The sequence below is a fragment of the Gobius niger genome (assembly GCF_951799975.1).
Source record: "Gobius niger genome assembly, chromosome: 15".
NCBI lineage: Eukaryota > Metazoa > Chordata > Actinopteri > Gobiiformes > Gobiidae > Gobius > Gobius niger.
Window position 1 is genome coordinate 5,595,433 of NC_136866.1, and position 15,262 is coordinate 5,610,694.

Below are 15,262 nucleotides of genomic sequence, written 5' to 3' on the forward strand. Positions count from 1 at the left end.
GCAGGAGGAGCTATAAGGGGCTGGTGCAATGTGATTTGGGCAGCTCCAAACAGCTGCCCCCACGACCCGGAATCGGACAAGTGGAAGAAAATGGATGGATGGATACTTTGTAGTGTAACACTTCACGTAACCATATTTAAATAGGGAAAACGTGGAAGAGCTTGGTAGCTTCTATCTTGACCTGTTTTGGAGCTATAGAGGAGAGGGGGAGAGGCTAAATGCTAACGCCGTCTGCGCTGTGTTTACGTGACTGAAGGCACGGGTGAAGATCAGACAGGTCCTAAAGAACTCGTCAAAGCTAAGGTAAGAACATATCTCAGCATGTAAAAACGGTGGCCTATTCCTTTAAGAGGTTAAAGGCATTTTAAAATGACAACAACGTTTTTTTTACCGTTTTGGTAAATGTCCTGTTCCACGCAGGTCTCCCAGCTGTGATCGTGGGAATAGTAGCCGCCATAGACAAGAACTCATACGGTCTGCAGGAATACGGCCGAGGGGCAGATGGACTTGGATCTTCAGAGTTGTACGTATTATACAGTTTGGTGCCTAAAATAAAATAAAAAGTGTAAGTTTAATCTTTGTGATTTGTTTGATGCAGTTGCTGGATCAAGAACCAAGTGGTGTTCTACGTCACCTGTGTGGGATACTTCTGCCTGGTGTTCCTCCTCAATGTGGCCATGTTCATCGTGGTGATGCTGCAAATCTGTGGTCGCAACGGCAAGAGGAGTAACCGCACGCTCCGAGAAGAGGCGCGCTTTCAATTTGCTACTTTCCCCAGTTGATTTTGAGTTTGAACTAATGGGAAACGTTTCGACTTGTGCGCTGCAGGTGCTGAGAAACCTCCGCAGCGTCATCAGTCTGACCTTCCTGTTGGGAATGACCTGGGGATTCGCGCTGTTCACCTGGGGACCAGTCAACTTAGCTTTTATGTATCTCTTCTCTATGTTCAACTCACTGCAAGGTAATGTAACTGTCATGCTACATCAGCGAAGGGCCCTGTTGTGCTATATTGACCTTTTCGAGCTATTAATCATGTTGTGATGTAGCTCCCCCCTGATAAAAATGCCATGAGGTGGTGCTCCTCAGGGCTGAATTACTGTTTCTCAAGCAGAATATGTTTAACCAATGCATAACTTTAGGCTTTAAAATGGGAGATACCAATGCTAAGCCTGAAGAATGCATAATATACAGGCTAGTAGTACCTTTGACCTTTCTTCATCCTCTCAGCCTTCTCTCCCAAGTGATTCATCTGCATTCATAAATCTGAACCGTATGTACCTGTAATAATATACAGTATGTGGCTGAACCGAACAGAGGCCCCTGTGAGTTATGCAACCTTGTTTTTTTCATCACACCTTTTAGATGATGGGCGTAGACAGTGTCACAGTAATCTCACCCCTGTGCTTGTTAAAATGCAGGAAAACAGTGCTATAATCACCGTTCCCACGAAGCTGCGCACGTGCACAATTGTGGCTCACACATTGTCTGCGCACAGAAAATCCATGCTGCGCACACACACTGAAAAAAATCCAAATAGCTGACGATGATAGACGTGCTGGAGGAGCTGCCTGTCTCACAGTCAGCTCAGCGTCTCCCCTGTCATAGACTCATCCCTGCCCTGTTCTTCTCCCGCTCCGGAGAGGCCTCGATGTCAGGCCATCTTTGCGCCTTTCGCCCTCCCTCTGCAGCTTTGGGCAAAGGCATTGACAGGTACCGGCTGGAAACATGCGATCTCTATTTTACTGCAGAGTCAAATAGAGATTGCTACAGAGCGCTGAAGTCCACAGGAAAGACGCGCTGTCGACCACATGCGTTTACACTCAGACACTGGAGCTGAGCACTGGCCACGCTCAGCACTGGCCAAGCCACACGCTCTCGTCTTCATCCAAAACATTGTCCAAAAATGAGCAGCACGCACTAGTGATGCGCGGGTCGGGTACCTCAAAATTACGGCAAACTTCGGGTGCGGGTGGGTTCGGGTTACAAAGTGCACTTTTTTTATTCCTTATATTGTTGGCTTACTACATACAGTGCATTCTTATCCATAAAGGCCACACAAAGCCGGCTGGATTTTGTTGAATGTTTTCTTTCATGGGACAAACGGATCATTATGTTATGTTTGCATGTTATGTTTAGATGTCACCAGGCCTATCGCTTCTGTATGACTTTGATCACTGCAACAAATGCGTCACAATAGCCGTTCCCAAGCACCTAATGACACGCACATGTGATCAAAGTAATGCATCAACAAGAAGCAAGGTGAAACTAAAATTAAAGACACAGCATCTTACTGACCTGAAGAGAGCAACTTCGCAGCGTCAGGTAAAGCTGCTCCACTTTAGTCCAAACTCTGTTTACTTGACAGAAAGACTCGTCCATGACGTGGTTGAAGTAAAGCCTCATGATAGTTTCTGCTCCTTGTTTCCTGATAAGTCCATTCGCGATTTCATAGGTTCCTCAGTGGTGCAGTAAGTAGCAAAACAAAGCATCAAGTGCCAATTCTCGCGTTTGAGTGATATTCAGCTGCAGCGTGACTCATGCAGCAGTCGGGTGGGTCGGGTTTAAATTAAGGCGGGTCGGGTTGGTGCGGGTCAGAAAAAAAGCCGACCCGCGCATCTCTAGCACGCACAGTGTACAGGCACTGTAGGGGTCCAGCTGATTTGATCAGTGTGTGTGTGTTGTTACAATCAACGTAACATAAAAACGTTTAACCTTCATTGGCAGCAGATGGAGAGTACAAAAATAAAATAAACACATTCTGTGGCAAATATAGCTCAAGATATTGTTTACCAGAATTAACCATATACCAGAATACAGGAAATCATCTGTGAAAAAAGATCCGTCAGTGTCGGGTCACAGTGCGTATGCCGCTCACAGTGACTGGTGAAGGGACTGCTCAGAGAGTTTGTGTGTTTGCTCAGACACATGAAAAATTAGAGGGAACTTTGGCTATAATGATTGTTGTAATCGCTTGTCAATATTTAATGTTTCCATTTTCAGGTCTCTTTATCTTTATTTTCCACTGTGCGCTGAAGGAGAATGTGCAGAAGCAGTGGAGAAGATACCTCTGCTGTGGACGCTTCCGTTTGTCGGACAACTCAGGTCAGACTCTTCACGTCGTGCAAACTACTAAAAACTATTGTCGCTCTGCCTTTTTCTGGTTTAGTCTTTCTTTTAGGCCTGTTTGGTTCTGACTCTGGGCATGCTTTCGTATTGGCATCTAGGTGTGGTTGAAAACAAGTGCTGGTCTGACAGTTCCATTCAGCAAATGTCTCTGCAGTTTTCTCCGGCTTCTCTACCAGTTTAAAGGCCAATTTGATAGCAATCATCCAGAGATTATCCGTCATTATGTTTTAAAACTTTAGTGATTTAGGAAGAGAGAAAGTTCCACCGTTCTCTGGCTCTGACCGAAACTTCACTGCATCCACCCAAGTTGCAATTAATCAGAATAACCACACGTCCAGCCAACAAAACATCTAAATACTGTACTCCGTCGAGCCTGAGAAACAAAAACTGAACCTGCCTCGGTCCTGAGCCTTGGCCCTGTTCCACGTTCCCACTGACGTCTTTATTAAATCATGAACACTGTGTAAGTCCGGTGGATCTGAGCCTAATAAAAAGATTACGGGGAGTTTGTGTCTACAAAGGAGCAGGAAGTTTAATGGTGGTCGCGGCCAGACTTCAGCCCAGACCTGCCAAACCCACGCCGGTTCATTTTGGAGCACAGGCGGGGTCACACGCAGGGTTAGCCCAGGGATAGTCCAGGTTTAGGTTCACATTTTCTTTGAACCTGAATGTAGACCAGACGTTTATTTGCGCGATACTGGATTGGAACTGAACTAAATGGCGAGGGGGACGGTTCCGCGTGTTGTTATGGAGCTGACTTGACATTTCGGATATTAGTTTTCGTTGTCTCTGCGCTAATATTTTACCCTTAAGCCCACATTCATCCATGTCCATACAGCCCTAGATTAGCCCTTGATTTAGTACTGGTTTAACCCTGGATTTGTCCTGATTCTTATAGTCTTGACTTTTCCTTGTTTACACCGTCATGCTTCTGTATTCTTGCATCATCACGTCTGTTAAACTTAAAGGTCGCTTCTCTTCTATATGAATAAACATTGGCACGCATTAGTGCAATCTCAATGTTGTCTCAACCGGCCACGCTCTCTGATGTGATCGTTCTGTTTTTTTGAATGTACAGCATGTATTTATGTCTGCGTGCAATCCCCCGAGCGTGAGCGTACTTCTACATCGCGGGCCTCACTCCAAACCCCGTTACCTTCTGCACATATGGGAACCGTTAACTTTGGCGACGGATGCTGATTATCTGTGAAAATATTCTGTCACCGTTGCAAGGTAAAATGAGACAGGGCAGAAAAAAAGGAAGAGCCTGTGTCGATGAAAATGTTTTTTTTTTTAAGGGAGGACACTCCAGGCAAAACTCATTGAAACTTTGACCTGGAAACAAAAAATAATCTTCACAATACCATGTTTAAATATTGCGCTGATTCAATGTCTCACCAGTCAAAACACATTTTTCTCTCATTGTGGCGACACTGTCTCCACATCAGTAGCACCTAAAGACTTTTTGAAGATTTTTTTAGTGGGATTTTTTTTAATCTTATTCGTAGCCTGATTTACTGAGTTTTGAATGTCAAAAAATAAGGCGAAAATTCAATTTTTGCTGATTTTTCCACTAAAATACAGCTTATTTTAAGATAAAATATCCATATTCCCCTCTGAGAAAGTCTAGTAGCTCATTTATCAATGAAATAAAACCATACATTTCAATGTAGCGTAATCAATTATTCAGATTTTGTCGCTTGTTTTTATATGAAAACATAAAGTGACACACATTTACCAGTACAACAAAAGGTTCAAATTGATATCTGTAAATTAAAATTCACCTGCAGTGTCTCTTGCCTTTAAGGGGCTAGATACAAGTTGGCCATTTTATACTCACTAGTGCCACCTCAGGCCATACGTGTAACTGCACCTTCTATATTAAGCTCATGCATGACGGCAATTCGGACCCAAAGTAACAACTTTTTGAGTGACTCTTCAGTGCAGGATTTGGGAGGCAGTTGTGGTGAACAGCTCTGGGCTCATTCTTCACATTAGGACATTGCTGGAACATGTAGGGGGAGGAAAATACATCATTTTAACGTTTTTTAAACTCTGTATAGTCCCTTTAATCCTCAACACGACTGAGTGTAAAAGGATGCATTGCAACCTGATCTAAATGCTTAAATGTCTGTTTTTCTTGTTTGCTGATGGCAGACTGGAGTAAGACGGCGACAAACAACACGAAGAAAGTGAGTTCTGAAAACCTGGGGAAGTCTCTGTCCTCCAGCTCGTTCGGCTCCAGCACGGCCAACTGGACGTCCAAGGCCAAAGCCACGCTGAACCCCTTCAGCAAACGCCACAGCAACACAACAGGTAGGACCGCACACAGAGGCCAGGCACACTGTTGTACCCTTGTGTGTTTTTTGTTTTTGTTTTTGTTTTTTTGTCACATCCCCCACTATGCACAACAGACTACAATCCCTTTTCACTGGTCGTTGATGACACCTTTTTTAATGTGTGTGCCTTTGTGTTTGATGTAGACAGCTCTTCAAACCAATAACCAATGAGGATGATCGACAGAGGTAAAGCCAAATCCGATCGGCTGAGTGACTTCCTGCTTCTAGCATCGCGCAATCTGCTTTATTTCCCCAAATATATGCACCTAGAATAACTCAGAAATCGCTCACGTGCAATTAGGAAAGAAGTTCTGTTCATGCATTTTGGGAAATAACGCACGGTGTGTTTTGATTGGCTGGTCAGTGTGATGTCATACATGCCTTCTACGCTGAGCGGGCGTGGTCTGATCGATTGGTTGCATCCACAAAAACTTTACTCCGCCCGCCCAGGGTATGACGATGCACATGAACACACTTGCCTTGAGCTACGCCGCATCGAGCTAACTGAGCTAACTGGCCTTTTTTTTTTGTTAACCCGTGTGGAGTTTTTGAGTGATCAGCGTGACTTGCATTGTGTGGTTCAATCTGTTGTTATTTTGAATGTCACTGTGGTTACTTTCTGCCTTTCAGACAAGGTAAGCATCCCCAGCCTGTAGTAGGGCTGTGCAATGAATTGAAATTCGATTACAATTTCAATTATTATTACACTAAAAGATTATCTTTTTATTAATGTTTTTTTTTTTTTTTTTGCAAAGCAGTCTTGCATTATTTCACGGCGCTGGGATTATTTTCCCTTCGCATTTCACGTGCCATGGCTCATGCTTTTGCCGGACATAAAAACAAACGGCGCTGTGTGATGATGTCATCAGGCCGCGCTGCTCAGTTTACTTGCGCAGGTGTGAGGGCTGGCCAGCAGGGGGCAGGTGTGAAACAGGGACCTCTCCTTAACCGAGGCAAACTTGAAATCATTTGTACTTTTATGACTGTTCAGAAAACAGAAAATATTCAGTGTAGTTTTTTTTTTAATAAACACATAAATAAAATAAAGACTTTTTTTTTAAAGGCAACAAATAATCATTTGAATAATCATGATTTCAATCATGATTCGTGATTATTATTTTTTCAATAATCGAGCAGCCCTAGCCTGTAGCAGAAGTCGTCGGGAGCCAATGTTGCCGGATGAAAAAAGCCCAGCCCTTCCCAAACAACACGTCTTCATTGTATTTTATAATTTCTAAGCCGCTTAAGTCAAATTCAAAGTTTCCTGCATCATCTAAGCTCCTGCTGCTTCCCTACAATGCCCTTTAAGTGGAATTAATTTAATTAATTTTAATTTTTACTTTTATTGCTCACAGGCAGACATGGGCGGCCAGTGCCAGAGCAGCTGCAGTGCATTTGACTTGTTTACGTCGAGTTTCATTCTTTAGGAAAAACAAACCGGATGACTGAACAGCAACACTATAGCAAGGGAGATATAATTCAAACTGTTGTTATTAGGAGCACATGAAGTAACACAAGCTGGGGAGGGTGTTGTTGATTATGAAGTCGGAGAAAAGGGCCTTGCTCAATACTGTATGTTAATCCCCGTGGGTTCACACCACAAACCAATGCAAAACGTACCTTGGCAGTAACTTTGGGATGGGGTTGTTTAGACTAAATCTGTGAATTAAGTTTATATCACTGAGATTGCGTCAGCGCCTCTTTTTATTTACACCCATACCCTTATCTTGTTTTTGACATGGGTTATCGCCTCTCTAAGTAAAACTCGCGCTGCGTTAAGCCTCGGTAAATCCACCGCATGTGCGTCAAAGCTCCAAATAGATAAAGAACTCGACTGTCTCTTAGTTTTCCAAATTCCTCTCATTTCTATAGGGTATCTCGGCAGTAAATTAGACAGATAGTTGCGCTGATTCTCTCTAAGGACCACACACAACTCGACGTCATTCGAGAGCTTCGGCGTGCGACATGTGGAGACTGAACTCAATGCACTGTTCAAAATTTATAGCAGCTATAAAGAAATACCAGGCAAACACTGTCCACAGCAGCCACGCTCTAAGTAGTGCCCAAGTGTTATTTTCAATGAGATAAAATATAACCAAAAAAATGAAATGTAACTATAATTTTGACTCACAAAAGGATTAAACTAGGGATAGAAGCCAAAAGAGTGCCACTCACCACGACTACAAAGACCAGCAGGGTCATGCCCACACACCTCACATGTATTAGTGTAAGAATGGAGCCGTCATCATCAATAAGGCTCAACAGAGCTCCCATCTGGCCCTCACAATTTAAAGATAAGATAACAGACATGATTCTGCACAGCTAACTCCCTCAAAACGTATTGCTTGTCACGATGTGATGTCTGGGGTGTGTGTACCCTTCATCAAATACATCATCCATGTCTGCATGCATTTAAGTCACAGTAATAGAACCTAAGTGCAAGTTTGTTCAATCTGTGGGGCCGCTGCTGGAGGTCTTTATTTAAAGATGCACCCACATGGATTAGAGAAAAAATAAAGCAATTTAGTCAGAAAGTGAAATCCAAATTAAGTCACTTTTATTTATTTTTTTTATCTTCAAAGAATTGAACCAGAATCTCCAGACATAAAGGAAATCGCCTTTAATGTTAAACAAAACATAGGTGGTCTCTGCACTGAGCCGGTGGTCCGTTCGCCTTCATGTGGTCGGGATGCAAGACAAAAGCAACGTACTTTGTCGTCCTTTGTCTGGATTGGAAACTTGTTGAAAACTATGTCCAGACCAAGCGCCTCTTTCTTGAAAAGGAATAGTCGCCACACATTCTCTGGAAATTACAAGGGAACACCATGCTAAAAGGTTTTATCTTGATCGTATTAAGACTTTTAGTGATGTTTTGTTTGTTTGTCACTCCTCTGACACACTTCAATAAGCACTGCTCTCTCATTTTCTTAAGATCACATTTAAGCACCCTTAGGTCAAAAGTGCACACCTTATTGTTAAAGAGTGAACTCCGCTGTTTAAACCTACACCCAGAGCAGATCCACTGTTACAATTCATACACAGTTCTCAGTGGTCACATGCATGGCTAAAAAGAGCTGTTTTCAGCCTGGATTTAAACATTGTCAGACTTGAGGTCTGTCTCACATCTTCATGAAGGCTGTTCCACATTTTCGCTGCGCAAAACTGAAATGGAGCCTCACCGTGTTTATTATTGACTTTGGGAATCACCAGGAGACCCCTCCCTGTAATAGGGTTTGTTAACCTTTGCGTCATGCGTGCTGTGAACAAATGTGCCAAGTGCTCTGAATACGAGAGGTTTGGGGACTTGTTTATAAATCAAGAATTGCCTCCAACGGTTTTGTTTTTGAGAAATGAGTTTTTGTCAGTGGACAGCCTTCAGTTTCTTCAATAATTGCCAGCAAGAATCCCCTCCATTGTCAGGTACTTGCAGGCAAAAGTGGTTTACAAAAGAAATGACGTGCCATGACTCACGCACAGTAGTTCGAGCTAAAAACAATAATTGAACACACGCTTAACCATTTGTAACGCCACATTCAAAAGCAATCCCCCTTTGTTTGTTAGCCTCTCTAATTAGTTTTGTTGGCCCCGTCCTGTTAGTCTCCCCTTCATTGCTGAACACTCATGCGTTGGCTGGCCTCTATGTTCCCTTTTCTTTTCATGTGAATTCCTGAGCCAGAGAACAGCACTACTGCGGTCTTGGTCTGTACCAGATGTGGCTTTGGACATTTGAGGAGATTAATATACTGTCAATGTTACAAGTCCGACATGAGTCCTCCGTATATTCCATTTTTCATTTCATTTGGTCTTATTGTTTGCAAATTTTGAATAATTTTTGAATAATATTGAATAATTAGCTGTGTCTAAGCCAAGCTCACCTCCATCATGGACAACATCTCCCACCCACTGCATGGGACTGTAGAAGAGCTGAGCAGCTCTCCCAGTGGCAGACTTAGACACCCTCAGTGCAGGACGGAGCACTACCGCAAAGCCTTCATCCCCACTGCTGTCAGACTGTACAATAAGACTGTAAAGTAACATGTGCAATAATCTCTGTATCAGCTGCACTTTATTCCCTGTACCAGCATCACTTATTGACATCCTGCACTAGGACTGTAACTTTACACCCAGATATTTCATTTATATGACCTGTTCTAGTTTTTTTAATCCTATTTTTATTGTTGTTGTTCACCTATTGTTGTATTTCTGCTGCTTGTTGTACATGGGATACCTCGTGTTTATTCTATTTAACTGGTTGCACATTTTCCTGTCTGTTTTTGCACAACTCTGAGTGATCTTCTTGAACGCCGACTGTAACAAGTGAATTTCTCCATTGTGAGATCAATAAAGGATTATCTTTTCTTATCTTACCTTAAACATTGTGTTCCACTACCTGGAAAAAGATCAGGTACAGGGCCTTTATGTTAAAGTCCAGTTCATTCATTCTTGCCAGTGATACTCCGACACCCAACGGTCATCCATTATTTCAGTCACAACATTCATCAGCTGTAAGACAAAACCTCTCTCTGGTGTCGACTTCCATTCAGAATTTCTTGTGCGGAAAGGAAGGCGTGTTTACAGTCACCCGTGTAATTGAAAAGCATAAGTTTGTTTTGCTGTTGCCGCTCAAGCTCCCTCTGTACGTCTCTTCCATTGAACAAAATAATAACAATAAAATCATTGATGCAGATTATTCCCAGAGAAAATGCTCCATGGCGCACATAAACTGAATTGACGACAGGAGTTGAGCTGTAAAACACAAAACCACCTGAACAAGAGCTGGAGTCGCTAACAAGTTCCCACACAGAACTCATTCGTTCTCACTCATGTCACGACTCTTTACTATGAAGCCATCTTTCTTTAAAATGACCAAATAAATAATCAAATACGTAGCGATTTTAGAGCTTGCTTCTCACCCGGTCACGTCAAAGGTTGAAAAGCGCTATATAAATAGAGTCCATTTACCCTTTAAAAAAAGTCACGGGATGGACAGAAATATCCTTGTTTTTTTCCCCAATGTGTGTAAACTATGCTGGCCTTAATTTAGTGTGAGAGAACGGGGCTATTTATAAAAGCTAATGTTAAAATAAAGTCAATGTCAATGTCAATTTTGTTTATAAAGCACATTTAAAAACAACCATTGTCGACCAAAGTGCTGTACAATAACAGTAACAATATGTACAATAAACACAATAAAACTTAAACACAGGTAATATATAAAGGCACTGTGTCTGGTCTACATGGAACCGAAGGCCAAAGCAAAAAGATATGTTTTTAATTTGGTTTTAAACACCTCTACAGACTGAGCCGAGCGCACATGTAGAGGAAGGCTGTTCCGAAGTTTAGGGGCCACTGAGAAGGCTCGGTCACCTCTGGACACACGCCTCGATTTAGGAACAGACAAAAGGAGCTGGTCTGCAGACCTCAGAGCTCTGGAAGGACAGTCGAGCTGCAGCAGTTCTGACAAATACATAGGTGCCAGTGAATTTAGGCATTTAAAAACAATCAGCAGAATTTTAAAGTTGATTTGAAAGGGAACTGGTAGCCAATGTAAAGAGGACAGAATGGGAGTGATGTGCCGGTCAGCAGGCGGGCTGCGGCATTTTGGACTCCCTGTAGGCGCTGGAGGGATTTAAGGTCCAGCCCTGTGTAAAGGGAGTTACAATAATCCAACCTTGAAGTGATGAAGGCGTGGATCACCTTCTCTAAATCTTTTTGTGGCAAGTAGGCCTTAATTTTCGCAAGAAGTCTTAGTTGGAAGTAGCTGGCACTAACTAAAGGAACGTTCTCATTACAGAAATAACCCAAACATTAAAGTTTGGGAAATGGCATAAAATCAATTCAAATCTGTCTTCATGTCTTTAGTCCAAATGAGAATTATTGGAAGATAATTTCCCCTGTTGTATATTAATAACTCCTGATTTTATACCCTGTTATAATATAATATAAATCAATTATTATCTGTAATACCCAGAAAAGCCCCTGTGTTGCTAATGTGACAAAACCATAGAAAATGCCAGAGGGGGCTTGTCTCAAAAACACTATTTGCACCGAAGCAAATTTGTCATTTTTCTGAGAGAACTCTGGAAGACACTTGAGCTTTTTCCTCTAACGGTGAAAACGTCCAAGTTCCTGTTGCACTCCATCTTCTTATCAGGGACCAACCGCTGGGACACTGAAATTACCCTAAAGATAAATGTTTATCTCCTTTTCTGTGATCTGACAGAGGTTTCCATTCACGTTATCGATTGCTTTTGTTTATTTTTCCGCATCAAGATCCAAATTTTAAAACCCAAAAGCAATGACATGCACTTTTCGGTAAATTGCAGAGACATTTTGAGCAGGTAAGGTAGTTCATAAAAAGTAAGACTTGCTTTCTATTGTTACAGCTGTCGAGGTCGGAATCGTCTTTTCGAGGAAGCGTCGTTTGAAGCTTATCCACTTGGGAAGTCAATATACGCTCCAACCTGAGAGTGATTTATTACCCAGACATTTTGCTCAAGCATTTCTTTTGCAGTTTAACAGGTCGATTTTGTTCAGAATTTTCTCATGTCCTGTGAGATCAGCATTTCGATTTGTTGCAGGAAATTGAGCAAAAAATGTGGGATTCTTTTGTTTACGTGAGGGGTCAGTAGCTTTTCTGTGTGCAGGTGTTGGCCTTGTTCGTTTGGCAAGTCAAAGTAAAAAAAAAATTCAATTGTTGAGACTTCTGACAAGAGAGCTAATAGCACAAAAGCCCATGTGGATAATAGTTTTCAGTGAGGTAATCGACTTGTCTCAAAATGTCTTGGTTTAACTGAGTGCAAAATGAAGGCAGTTTACTGTATGTGAGTGTGTCTCATGTCCACTGAAGGAAGCTATAAACTGCATCTCAATATTGCTCTAAGAAAACCAGGTCCATGTGAAAAATGCATCTTTTTTCCTTTTATAATGACCTGGGTTTGACCTTTACTTGGCCTCACACTCTCAGAGCATCCACTTTCTCTGGGAAAACTATGAAAATCTTTAAAAGGAAGAATGCCAAACCAGCAGATTTTGGGAGATATGGAATTGGAAAGCAAAAAAACAGATACACCCAATGGTCTTAAAAACAACAGTCGAGTTTCCAAATAATAATCCGTTAAAAACATTTGGGAGCAATTTCTTTTGAGAGCCGCACTGTCAGATGGATTAGGCTCGACTCGGTGACCTTTTGCATTAAAAAGCTGATTAAGTTTGTTCAACTCTCAATTTTGCGGCTTGATATCGACACTTCAGTACACTGGCCTGCAAACACTTGTGGTTCGGCAAAAGGGAACTGGGAAAATTCCAGCCTCTGACAGGGGAAAACCACCCTGAGATGATCAGAATGGTCTAACTTCTGATAAGAATGCCACAAAGCCAGCCCCACTGAATGTATCTGAAACATAAAATTTTAACAGCGATGTGAAACTAGATCCCATTATTTAAAATATTTAGAATTATTTCTGCAGAGGAGGTTTGTTTAGAATCAGAATAGGTTTTATTGATCATTGTTGTGAACAAGTTCAAAAACTAGGAATTTTCTTTGGTGCAAACGTGCAACATGAAACTCTAAAATGACAGTCTGTAAGTTTAAATGTTTTACAAATTTCGGAGATTGTGTATAACTGACCGCCTGGGTCTGAAATTTGACATAACATAAGTAATACTAAATAATAATATATTTTCTAAAGCCCCTCCCGAATCAGAATCCCCGGGATATCACTTTGACCAATGAGACGAGCTTTTCCTGTGAACAGGCCTGTCAGGGCCAATCAGGAGGGAAGGGGGAGGAGCTTTATTGTTTGCTTTTGAAAATTGTGTTGCGACTCTCATTTTCCAAATAGGAGGGGCTTTCTGATCTAAGAGGATTTGAGTGTTTACTTTCAAATTCCACTCTATCTCTCCTCACATTGCAAACTTACAGACTATCACTTTAAGGTTAACATTTGATAAGCTTACTGTTATGGCATTGGCCGTGTTGTTTGCATACGCTTAAATCATTTAGCTGGAACGATCTGTGCAGAGTTGGGTCAAGTCTTCTTTGCTCGAGTCCAAATCCACCTTTAACTTTGAACTTAAAAAAAACATTATAAGCTATAGAAGTGTATATTCAGTGTGTACTTGAGTAGTGCATCTCTATGAGCTCGTAACTTTCAAGTGGGAAATAATCAACATTCCTGTTGTCTGGAACGCAGCGTAAGCTCTCACAGTTTAGGTGTAAAGGTATGCTATGGGAAGTGCTCCATAGAGCTCCTGTGTGAGTTTTTTTTTTTTTTTTACATTGGATCTGTGTCTGTTTGGTTTTAATCAGGCCTGCACACGCACACACACACACACACATGCACACACACACATGCACACATGCACACACACACATGCACTGTACTGTATTGTAATAACGCTGGACATAGCTCACATTCTTCGGCTCCTGAAGTCTCCATGTAACTCTACTCTGTCTCTGCTTGTTCTATTTCTGTAAGAGAAAAATATATACAGTATCTGCAATTAAATTAAAATGTCACCTCTGTGTTGTGTAATAGCATTGAACTCTATACTTCTCACTTCTCAGTTAGGACGTACAATGACTGTATAATTCCATGTTATTGTTACAAAGCATCAATTATTGCGTTAATTCCAAAAAAATGGGGCAGAGCTGAGCTAGCTGTGGGATAATTATTAGCAACAAATGCAATAAATTCAACGGAAAGTGCTGTCCAGCGAGCATATAGTTAGTGTTTATGGCAACCAGAGGCTTGTTTATTTAGTTTCTCGGATTACATCACAAATACCACACAAATCTGAAATTCGAATCACCCCTGATAGGAGCCAACATGGAGAGATTGGGAGCATAATGGACAATCAATGAAAAAATAAATTGAACTGTTTTTGCTCTGTCTAATTGCTCTGTAGTTGCATCTGCCGCCTCACTGACCTGTTGCTGACTCAAAAAACCAAACAAAAAAAAACAACCTTTTGTTTTCCCTTTAGACCAATGTTATTTTGACAGCGGACATGCTTTGACTAATGTCTAACCTTGTTTCTTCCTCTGCGTCCACAGATAATAAATGCTTCTCGACCCCGAGCGGCCCGAAGTGCGTCTCCTCCTCGGTGTCCTCCTCAGAGGCGGAGCCCGCTTCCTCTCCCTCCTCCATCCTTCCCGTCAGCCAGATGATCGATAAGGTCAAAGACTACTGCTCTACTCGCTCTGACAACTTCTACAAAAACATCATCCTCTCCGACGGATTCAGCAACAGCACCAAGTTTTGAACAGACTCCCGCTTTACTCCATGGACTCAGTGCGCTTTCAGATGAGTTTTGTTGTTGTTGGATAAGCAGAAACGCACAGTAGTAGCTTTAAAGAAAGTTCATTCTCATGTCTTTTGATACCTGCTGGCACTTCAACTTTACCTGTTCATCATTATTAGTCACTCTGAGTCATTTGGCCAGGTGTCCCAACAAACATTATTATTTAGGTGGAATATGTAAATATTTGTTGTCTAACTACACCAGTTTTCGCAGCGCATGACACTTGTTAATGTTTTACTGAAAGGTGATTGCAAATAAATCAATATTTGAAACCATGTTGCAGCTGGATAATCGCTGACAGTATTTTAAAGCAGTACTAAGTAACTTGTTCACCTTAATAAATCCTTTTCGTAGTCCCTCTGGGGGTAATACACACTAATAGAATCACGAAGAAGAAGCTAACAGGCTAACAGGCAAAGCTAACTGCGGGATAGCGCCACTTTAGCTGTATTTACAGCCAAGTTTAAGTGAAAACATTATCTCCATTGTGT

At 41.8% G+C, this 15,262-nt stretch overlaps 1 protein-coding gene across 1 annotated transcript in view; it reads left to right on the forward strand.

The window, feature by feature from the left end:
* Positions 1-14,854, forward strand: part of adgrg6 (adhesion G protein-coupled receptor G6) — an 85,981-nt gene extending 71,127 nt beyond the window's left edge. The window contains exons 27-32 of the mRNA XM_079571866.1: positions 421-523; positions 599-749; positions 829-961; positions 3,001-3,102; positions 5,284-5,442; positions 14,524-14,854. Of these exons, the coding sequence (XP_079427992.1) occupies positions 421-523; positions 599-749; positions 829-961; positions 3,001-3,102; positions 5,284-5,442; positions 14,524-14,732 (857 nt within the window). The 3' untranslated portion in view covers positions 14,733-14,854. The remainder of the gene's footprint in view (positions 1-420; positions 524-598; positions 750-828; positions 962-3,000; positions 3,103-5,283; positions 5,443-14,523) is intronic.
* Positions 14,855-15,262: the final 408 nt, after the last annotated feature.